Source organism: Miscanthus floridulus, chromosome 5, assembly GCF_019320115.1.
Source record: "Miscanthus floridulus cultivar M001 chromosome 5, ASM1932011v1, whole genome shotgun sequence".
NCBI classification, from domain to species: Eukaryota; Viridiplantae; Streptophyta; class Magnoliopsida; order Poales; family Poaceae; genus Miscanthus; species Miscanthus floridulus.
Window position 1 is genome coordinate 24,434,385 of NC_089584.1, and position 11,184 is coordinate 24,445,568.

General features: G+C 45.4%; 1 protein-coding gene across 1 annotated transcript; it reads right to left on the reverse strand.

The window, feature by feature from the left end:
* Positions 1 to 1,022: 1,022 nt before the first annotated feature.
* Positions 1,023 to 2,253, reverse strand: LOC136451794 (uncharacterized). Its single transcript, XM_066452478.1, has one exon. It carries the CDS (start codon positions 2,220 to 2,222, stop codon positions 1,224 to 1,226), a length of 999 nt encoding a protein of 332 aa, XP_066308575.1. The 5' UTR covers positions 2,223 to 2,253; the 3' UTR covers positions 1,023 to 1,223.
* Positions 2,254 to 11,184: the final 8,931 nt, after the last annotated feature.

Consider the following 11,184-nt stretch of genomic DNA (forward strand, 5'->3'; position numbering starts at 1 on the left):
ATCGACTACAGTAAACATGTTTGGACACAATTTGGAGTATTAAACATAGACTAATTATAAAACTAATTGCATAGATTGAGACTAATTTGCGAGACGAATCTATTAAGCCTAACTAGTCCATGATTTGACAATATGGTGCTAAAGTAAACATGTGCTAATGATAGATTAATTAGGCTTAATATATTCGTCTCACGAATTAGTCATGGCTTCTACAATTAGTTTTATTATTTTTATCTGAACATCGATGTGACGATAAATATGATACCTGATGTGACACCTCCTAAGTGTATGGATCCAAACACCCTAAAAATCTGATTTTTATAGAATTGCTCAACTATAGCTCAAGAGTCCAGAAAGAGCCTATCATCAATTTGTCACATCACCGTAACTGTTTGTGGTTGCGGGTCATCTTCGAGTCGGACCTGCCGGCGAAGAACTGGTGAGGACTCTGAAGATACGTAAGATGCTATAGATGTTTTTGTTTTTACTCCTAAATTGTTTTCACAGGAAGAGAATGCAAACAAAGTTAATTGAATTTGTTACTTTTCACTTCGTTGCCGTCTATTGAACTACAGAACCTTCAATAATGGCCTTTTTTAAAGATATGATTTTTTTTCATGTTTTATGCGCTTTTCTATGTAAAAATAACTGATTCCTGGAAAATATAATCAAACCATGCTTCGTTGGGTCAAGTGTGAGGTCCTGCAACAAGACTGTAAATCGTTGCTACGCACTCCTCGTTTTGACTTTTTTTTTTTTTTGGTATATCTATTTTACTACGTATTTAGATATATAACGTATGTTTAGATATATAGCAAAATTTATGAACTAAAAATATTAAAGTAACTTATAACTTAGAACGGAGTGATTAAGTGCACGAACCACTTTGGCAATGATATGCGATCAAACTTGATGAGAAGCTCTTCATGCTGACTTCAACTGATACTCCTAGATGCAATTATGGCGTATCATATATACTCTTACACGCGTTTATATCGAACCGATCCACCACAGGTCCCTCTCCCTCAATCATACGGGTGGATTGTACTTTTGGAGTAGCTCTAGATAGATTAGATACTACAGAAATCCGTTTGAGCCGGAGCTGACGAATGGCTGAACGGTGCAGAATCCTAACCACGACCACGTCATCCTCATGGGACGCGATCACGACGCGCTCGATCTGGCTGGCCCTGCCGGAGATGTCCAAGCCTTGTCGCGGCCACCTACGCATCGAGGCACCAGCAGTGGTAGTCCGGCGTGGAGAGCCGGAGGAGCTCCTCAGGCGTCATGCGCTCCAGCTCCCGCTGCCTCCACGCCGGGAACGCCTGGTCCGCGGTCGCCGCCGGTGCGTCGGCGTCGCCGCCCCGGGGGTGCTGCTGCCCGCGCATCCTGCGGTAGAGGCGCATGGCGGCGACGCAGTCCTCGAAGGGGTGCTGGCGCCCCGTCTGGATCTCGTAGCCGAGGTACTTGAGCGTGAGGAACCTGAGTGAGTTGCTGAGCTTGCTCGTCTTCATCAGCGGCGGGTACGTGGCCGTGTCGCGCTTGAGGTAGGCCGGGTAGTCCATGCCCAGCGCGTCGAGGTCGTGGTCCAGGCCGTGGCCGACCAGCAGCCTCGCCCTGCCCAGGCTGGTGCGCACCTTCCACGGCTGCTGCTCGCCGTTGAGCAGCAGCTCCTCCACCCGCCGCTGCGCGTTCTTCACCGTCGTGCTCAAGCCGTCGCGGAGGTGCTCCGACCGGATCCCCGTCGTCTCGTACCGGTAGTGCGTCACCGGGAGCAGCGGCTTCACGAAGGCCTCGAACAGGATGTTCTCCTGCTCGTCGATGACGCACACCCGCGCGCAGACGTCCAGCGACCCGTCGCTGCCGGCGCCGACCATCTTGCAGCCCAGCGCGAGCGCGCATCCTACTCCTTGCGGCTGCGTCGCCGGCAGCTGGTGATGCTGCAGCGCCCTCGGCATCATCGGCGGTGGGGTGCGCGAGAGCCGGCACGCAGCGCGGTGGGCTCCGAGCGCGGCGGCGCTGGCGAGGACGCGGAGGCAGATGATGCAGCCGCGCGAGGCAAAGGTGTCGGCGCAGTTGGCGGCCTTGGGCAGCGTGGAGCCGCCGACGCCGAGGTGGTCCCTGACCGCCTCGAAGGAGCGGCAGTGCTTGCGGCAGATGTCGCAGCGGGGCTCGTGCGACGAGTGCCGCGCCGCCCGCATGTGCTCCACCAGGTGCTCCATCTTGTTGAACTGCCGGAAGCATGCCGCGCACTTGTGACGCCTGCCAAAAAAAAAAAAAAACAAATCACAGGAATGCGTTACTTCTCGATGGACTTGTTGTGTCTGTGTTTGCTTAGTTGCTTGCATCAGCAATTCAGCATAGTTTTACTTTTCTTTTTATTTTTATACAGGATTCCCAGCATATGTTCATAGTGCTGATCATAAATATGAGTTCAGTTGGATTTTGTTCTAACTTAAAAAATGCCTTGCCATTTGGACGGAGCTACACGGCGGAATAGATTTCACAACCAGGCCTTCAACCGGAGGAATGGCCGCCGACCGAAAGTGCCTTGAGTGGTGGACTAAAATCACCACCATGGCAGATGTCCCTTGCAAGGCGGTTAGGAGTATTGCCCTTCTTATCGTTTTAGAGATTTGGAAGGAACCAAACACAAAAATCTTCGAGAAACGTGAAACAAGCCCTCTATCTCTTTTTGCACGAACCAGGATCATGGATTGCGGTAGGAGTAAAAAGTCTTGTGATTTTAGTGTTGAGAGAGTAATCTTTATAGCTTGTTTTCTCTCCCATTAAAACAAATTGTCTGTTTTCTCCTATAACAATGAAATAGACACACTCTCATGCCCCGTTCGTTTTTTTTTAAATGTCGGGGTTTCCTTTCAATATGTGTCCATTTCGTGGCGTGCAGGGGAAAAGAGCTCAAAGAGATCATGTCTGAGAGAGTGGTCCTCTAGTGGAGTTCTATATATGACTTCACGCTTTTTCCCCTTCTTTTCGAACTTCTATTTCAAGCTTAAACTCACTTTTCTTCTCTATCAAACGTGCCACACAAAACTCCTACCGGTCGTTCGAAAAGAAACTTTCACTAACAAAGTAGCAATAACTACAAAGAGTTATCTTAAATGAAAAAGGTTACTATGAATTATAAAGATAATGTTCACAATGGTTCTAGTAATACCAATTTTATGCTGCCAACCTATATAAAATTATAGACTTTGGTAGTGAAACCAAAAAATGACTTCGAACAAACACTGATGGACTTATATTTTTGTGATAGAAGTGGTTCACAAAATCCAGGTGTCCCGAGCATGGTAGGCAGCATTTACCTCAAACTCAAAGGGATGTACGTTAAGGCATAAACACACATGTAGGCCTGGTTTAGTTCCTAAAATTTTTTACCCCAAACTATCTCATCGAATCTTGCGGCACATGTATAGAGTATTAAATATAGACGGAAAAAAACTAATTACATAGTTTGGTTAGAAATCGCGAGACGAATGTTTTAAGACTAATTAGTCTATGATTAGCCATAGGTGCTACAGTAACTAACATGCGCTAATGATGAATTAATTAGGCTTAATAAATTCGTCTCGCAGTTTCCAGACAAGCTATGTAATTAGTTTTTTTTATTAATATCCGAAAGTCTCTTCCGACATTCTCAAAACATCCGATGTGATATCAAAAAATTTCATTTCGCGAACTAAACACACCCATAGTTGTGACCTCAAGACTCAAAGAGCGGCAACAACTCACCCATGAGCATCTGAGGAGCTATCCATCGTCAGGTCGATCTACGGTTCATTGCTCGGTTGGTCGACCGATGATCGGTCAGGAAGAGCCTACACACGGGTGCCTATTTATACTAGGCCGGATGGAACTGGATCCTCTGTCGCCATTGTGCTGTCACTGTAAGGCCCTCCACAGTATGGAACAATGCCAGAGAAAAATCGAAAAACCATAATGGCTGCAATGTTCTATATACAGAAATCGATGCCATCAAACCTCTTGGGGCCCACGCCTAATAAAGTAACAAGCTGTCCAGGATAGCAAGCCGTACACATATGTCACCAAGGTGAGGCCAAAAAGCAAAAAAAAAATATTTTTTAAGGACTGGGCATCGGCTAAGCAGCGGAGCAAATATTTGCATCGCTCCCACGTGAAGTAACGCCTAGATATTCTCTCTCCTCTTTAAACACCACTCATGCACGACATTGTGGAGGGCCTAATAACACTCATGTTCGATCATCGCGAGCGACAGCCACTGCTGCTCGCTCCATCGCTCGCTCGCTTTGCCAAAGCTTTCTGCGGTGTGTGGCTGGCAGACATTGTTATGATGCTGGCAGCCTGGCACAATGCTAATATGTCCTATGCTATTGCTATGCACAACAGCACATCACACTTTTATCTTCATGAGATGCAGAACATCGGTACCGGCTGTCAGTATAAACTCTCACCGAAGAATTTGCCATGTGTTATTTATGTCTTGTAATCTTCTCTAGCATCATCGCACCAATACATATTGGCCCATAGGATCATCGGCTCAAATGAGTTGATCACCCACCAGTCTTGCCGACCACAGCCGAGCACGACAGAGCGTTGTCCGACCACACACTATGGCTAGAGGTAGAAGAATGAGGAGAATAGAGCGTACACACATGACAGAGACACCAGCGTTGGCTGGAGCCCTGTATACGAGATGACAAATCTGAATTCTCTTTGTTGAGTTGCAGTGGCAAACTATATATACAACTCTATTTATCTAGTCCTAGTACAACCCTCATGTTGCAACAGTGACTAGATAACACAGCAGGACAGACTTCTGCGCCTGTCCCTGCATGTGGCTACAGTCCGGCAAGTGAGCCGTTCGGCGCCTGCCTCTACAGCGGCTACAGTACCACAACATGGGGCCTTTTCGACGCCGCCTTCTCTTGCTGTGTGTTCACACAAAGAAGTAGTAGATTATTTAACAATTATTCCCTTAATCCTACTGATATCCCTTGTACCCACTCCATGCCGATCATCTCCTTTAGCTCCGTGAGTCAAAGACGTCCGAGCGGCATGGTGAGGACGTCCGTGAGTTGCCGACCAGTTTCGATGAACTCGATGACGATCTGCCCTCCATCGACACAGTCCCTGAGGAAGTGAAATTTCACGTCGATGTGTTTGCTCCAGTCGTGCAGAACCGGATTCTTCGCGAGGGCGATGGCGGGCTGGTTGTCCACCATCAGTGCTGGTGGGTGAGCTTCTGCACCGGTCAACTCGTCCAGCAGCCGGCGTAGCCACACAACTTGGCACGCCACTGTGGCCGCCGCTACGTACTCTGCCTCGCACATAGATAGCGCCACCACCTTCTATTTCAGCGACAGCCATGAAATTAGAGCCGACTCAAGGAAGACGAGCACTCCAGAGGTGCTCCACCGTCCGTCGATGTCCCCCGCCATTTCTGCATCGCTGAACACAGTGAGCTGCAGCCTACTTCCACTGGTCTTTGGGAAGATGATCCCCTGATCTACCGTCCCCTTGACGTAGCGCAGTAGTCGCTTCACCGCAGCCCAGTGATCCTCTCTAGGATCTTCCATGAAGCGACTGACGTAGTCCACGGCGAAACGTAGTGTGCGACCTCGTGTGGACTAGGTAGCGCAAACCACCGATGACGCTCCGGTAGAGTGTTGCATCCACCTTCGCCGCGGTGCTGGCCTTTGTCAGCTTTAGCCACTCCTCCATCGAAGTCGCGCATAGTTTGCACTCAGCCATGCCGCTCCGCTCCAACAGCTTCGAGGCATACGCGCTCTGACCGAGCGTGAGTTCCTCCTTCCCCTGTCTCACCTTGATGCCGAGGTAGTAGGAGAGTGCGCCGAGATCACTTATTCGAAAATGAGCCGCCATCTCACGCTTGAAGCTTTTGATGTCCTTCGTGCACGCGCCGGTGACGAATAAGTCATCCACATACACACCAACGACGAGCTCCTCCTTCCCCCGTCGTCGCGTGTAGAGCGCGCGCTCGCTTGCGTACCGCTGGAATCCAAGCTCGCCCAGCGTGGCGTCAAGCTTGGCGTTCCATGCTTGTGGGGCCTGCCGCAGCCCGTAGAGCGCCTTGCGCAGTCGGAGCATCCTGTGCTCCTCTCCCTTGACGGCGAAACCTGGAGGTTGCCTGACGAAGACCATCTCCGCCAGCTCGCCGTTGAGGAAGGCCGATTTAACATTCAAGTGATGGACGCGCCAGTCTTTTGCTACTGCCAAGGCTAGTAGCAAACGGACAGACTCTATGTGCGCTACTGGCGTAAAGACTTCCTCAAACTCGATGCCCTCACGCTAAACAAAGCCTCAAGCGACGAGGCACGCCTTGTGCTTGACAATGGCGCCGAGATCGTCCCGCTTGACCTTGTACACCCACTTTAGGTTGATCGGACGACATCCTGGAAGTGGACCGACGAGCTGCCATGTCTCGTTTTCCTCGATCGCCTTCATCTCCTCTAGCATCTCCTATACAGGGCTCCGGTCAATGCTGGTGCTTGTACTGTGTGTGTATGCTATGTTCTTCCTCTTCTTCAACCTCTAGTCATAGTGTGTGTGGTCGGACAACGCTTGTTCGTGGTCGGCTTAGCTAGTGAGTGCTCGACAACACTAGTGGGTGCTCAACAAGACTGGTGAGTGGTCAACTCATCTGAGCCGGTGATCCTGTGCGCTTGGCCCACAGGATCACCGGCTCAGGTGAGTCAACCACTCACCAGTTTTGCCGACCACGGCCGAGCACGACAGAGCGTTGTCCGACCACACACTATGGCTAGAGGTAGAAGATGAGGGAGAACAGAGCATACACACACGACAGAGACACCAGCGTTGGTCGGAGCCCTGTATAGGAGATGACAAATCTGAACTCTCTTTGTTGAGTTACAGTGGCAGACTATATATACAACTCTATTCATCTAGTCCTAATACAACCCCCATGCTGCAATAGTGACTAGATAACACAGCAGGACTGACTTCTGCGTCTGTCCCTGCATGTGGCTACAGTCCGGCAGATGAGCCGTTCGGCGCCTGCCTCTACAGCGGCTACAGTACCACAGCAGGGGACCTTTTCGGCGTCGCCTTCCCTTACTGTGTTTACACAAGGAAGTAGTAGATTATCTAACAATACATTCGTCGGGGGCGAATCCAGCAAGGTACCGACGAACCCCGACAAAATTTGTAAATCCTTTAGCAAATTACTGTTTAAGCTTAAGAAAATTTACATGATGCAATGAAGTTGGCCCGATGACTCTAATGATGTTTTCAGCTAGATTCGCTACTGCAATTTGTTCACTAGAAAGTGTATATAGTGTACATTTGTTTGTTTGTTTGTTGCATAGTGACTAGTGTAACCGATTCCCTATCTTTTTTTGTCTCTTAGTCTGAACTGAACTATGTAAAGAAAGCTCGAACAGCATTTTGTGAGTTATCAGACATCGCTACCGTACTTTTATCCTATCTGCTTTCTACAAAGCTGTGGCCTGTGGCTGTCTGGTAGTCTGGATGATGCCTTACCTACTTGCAAAGATGAATGATGCCTTGTGCCTGTGTCTGTGTACATAGGGTTCCATTCCATGCACTGGTTCCCAGGCTTAGTTCATCCATAGTAGTCCTGTTGATGGAGGGCATTTTGTGTGAATAAATGCCCCGCTGTCAGCATGCATAATTCCAGTTGCCCTTTATCAGTTAGGCAGTTATCAAGCTATTCATCCAGTATTTTTCATCCGCACCTTTCTATTCTTATCTTAAATTGCATGCTGCGAAATTAAACATTCAGTGGCACTGAAAAAAAAACTGCAAATTTGCTAATAATTTAGAAGTTGTTATTATTAGTAGAAGTGTTGAGCACAGCAGCTGGAGTGCTGGACTGTCCGGCAGATGGATGCACACGGCAGATGGACTGTCCCAGCCTGCAGCCTGGGCTGAGACTGAGAATGAGAATGAAGGGAGCACAGATGGGTGGCTTTAGGAAGAAAAAGAGAGATTCCCGGGTCAAAAAAGAAGGTTTTGGAGAAAGCAGGAACGGGGACCGATCGGACGCAGATTCGGCAGATTCAGATGCGATTCCCATCGGAAATAAAATCTTTTGGGTCTGAACAAGAACAAAAGCAAGAAATGCAAAGGCTGCCGCTGGGAACAAAAGAAATCATTGGCTGGATCTTTTGGCGCCGATCGATCCGCAGGGGCGATATGCTGTGAACATACCGCGTGCGCTCCTGTCCTGGGCTGTTAGTTAGGCATGAATGGAGATGGGAACACGGCATATATCTTTGCCGGTTTCTGCATCTGCATGCGTTCGTGGGTAGCGGCCGCGTGCGTGCGTGCGAGCTGATCGGCGATGCTCTCGCTGCTTTGCCGCTTTGCTCGATCGTGCCGTGCGGAATAGATTCACAAAGCAGGTGCAGATAGCATAGATGTTTTTCATCTCATCATCGCAACGAGACGCCGTACATATTCCATGTCGATGAAAGCCATAGTCATGGCCATGGGCCGTTGGCATGGCATGTCATGCAAAGCTGCTCCAATTAATCTGTGATGTGTCGAGAAATTTAAGTTACGATCCTCATGGATTGTCTAGAGTCTTGGCACTGATCTCCTTTTCTTTTCTTTTTCTTTTCTTTCTTTTCCTTTTTTCTTCTTTTTCTCTATTTCCTAGTACTACTCCTGCTAGACACAATCGGGGAGTTGGCATTCCCATTTTCCAGGTCTTTTTTCTAAATCCAAGATATGAGAAAGTATATTTTATTAAATTCCTCATAAATTAAAGGATAAATTGTTCAAACTAAACATATCTCACCCGTTTATGCAGTTCTTTCCCACGTAGACTTTCAAATCAATCTATTTCTTTCTCCATTTTGCAAAGCTCTACGGTCTACAGCCAACGGCAAAATCATTCATATCAATTAAACAAAGTCTTCGATGGTGTACCACCTTAACACTCAACAAACACTATGCCATTCTAGAAAGATGGAACGGCATGTGCTATTTTTTACTGATATATAGATGGTGGCCAGTGGCTAGTCCGTGCTACTCACTAGCCGCTACTAGCCATTACGGCGCTGCACCACTACCGAAAATAACAAATTTGTCGAGTGCCAAAATATTTGCCGAGTTTATTTCATCAGACACTCGGTAAAAAAGTTGTTTGTCGAGTGCTGCAGAAACCACACTCGGCAAAATAATGGCACTCGGCATACCAACCTCTCTGTCGAGTGCTGAAAAAAGACCACTCGGCAAACCAGGAAAAAACACTCGGCAAACGAGAGACACTCGGCAAAAAACCGCCACGTGGACATCCGTCAGTTAGTGTGCCGACCGTTAGGAGTTTGCCGAGTGTCCGTTAGTGGCACTCGGCAAAGAAGTAAGTTTGCCGAGTGTTTTTCTTTAGCACTCGGCAAAAAAATAAATTTATCGAATGTTTTTAGCACTCGGCAAACAAATATTTTTTTCTCTTCTGACCTTAAAACTTTTTTACTCTCCACATACAACATGTGGTACTCCATGTTAAGATTTGGTATATTTCTGGATCTGTTTGCTATATTTAATTAATTTATTGCATTTTAAGGAATTTTTTGGTATAAGTCAAATTTGAACCGCAAGTGATTCAAATAATAGAATAAAATGAGTAGAAAAATGATATTCATGTTATTGAGTCCGGTGTGAGGCCTTACCCGGGAAATCAAAAGAAATTTCGAACATCTTGTTCAGAAAACACGACCACGAACGTATGACCAAATGATTTTGAAATTCTAAAAAAACAAACGAAATCTGAAAATTATGAGATTTGTCAAGATCTCATGATATCATACGTGGAGGTTGTGGCAAAAAATTGAGAAGGTTTCACACAATCTATCACGTACAATGTTTACAAATCGAAGTATCTCAGAACGAAAAATGAACGATTTGGTAAGATTTGGAGTCAAAGTGACAGTCGAATTGGGGTTTGATTTCAAAACTTTTTGTATAGGCAATAGAGAACATAGATTATTTCGTGTGAAAATTTTGGTAATTTTTTGGATCCGTTTGACAATTTTGATTTATTAAGTGTAATTATAGAATTTTAATTGATATAGATTGAATTTGAGTTATAACTGCATGAAATAATAAGTTTTTTCCCTTCTGACCTTGAAACTTTTTCTACTCTCCACATACAACATGTGGTACTGCATATTAAGATTTGGTATATTTCTAGATCTGTTTGCTATATTTAATTAATTTATTGCATTTTAAGGAATTTTTTGGTATAAGTCAAATTTGAACCACAAGTGATTCAAATAATAGAATAAAATGAGTAGAAAAATGATATTCATGTTATTGACTCTAGTGTGAGGCCTTACCCGGGAAATCAAAAGAAATTTCGAATATCTTGTTCAGGAAACACGACCACCAACGTGTGGCCGCATGGTTTTTAAATTCTAAAAAAAGCTAACGAAGTTTGAAAATCATTAGATTTGTCAAGATCTCATGATATCATACGTGGAGGCCGTGGTGAAAAATTAAGAAGGTTTCGCACAATCTGTCATGTACGATGTTTACAAACTGAAGTATCTCAGAAGAAGAATCGTAGCGTTGAGAAGCATTCGGTAAGATTTAGAGTCAAAGTGACGGTCAAATTGTTGTTTGATTTTAAAACTTTTTGTATAGGCAATAGAGAACATAGATTGTTTCGTGTAAAATTTTGGTAATTTTTTGGATCTGTTTGATAATTTTAATTTATTCAGTGCAATTATAGAATTTTAATTGATATAGATTGAATTTGAGTTATAACTGCATGAAATTATAATTTTTTTCTCTTCTAATACTGAAACTTTTTCTACTCTCCACATACAACATGTGGTACTCCATGTTAAGATTTGGTACATTTCTGGATCTGTTTGCTATATTTAATTAATTTATTGCATTTCAAGGAATTTTATGGTATAAATCAAATTTGAACCGCAAGTGATTCAAATAATAGAATAAAATGAGTAGAAAAATGATATTCATGTTATTGAGTCCAGTGTGAGGCCTTACCTGGGAAATCAAAAGAAATTTTGAATATCTTGTTCAGGAAACACGACCACAAACGTGTGGCCGAATGATTTTTAAATTCTAAAAAAAGCAAACGAAGTCTGAAAATCATGAGATTTGTCAAGATCTCATATGTGGAGGCTATGGTAAAAAATTGAGAAGGTT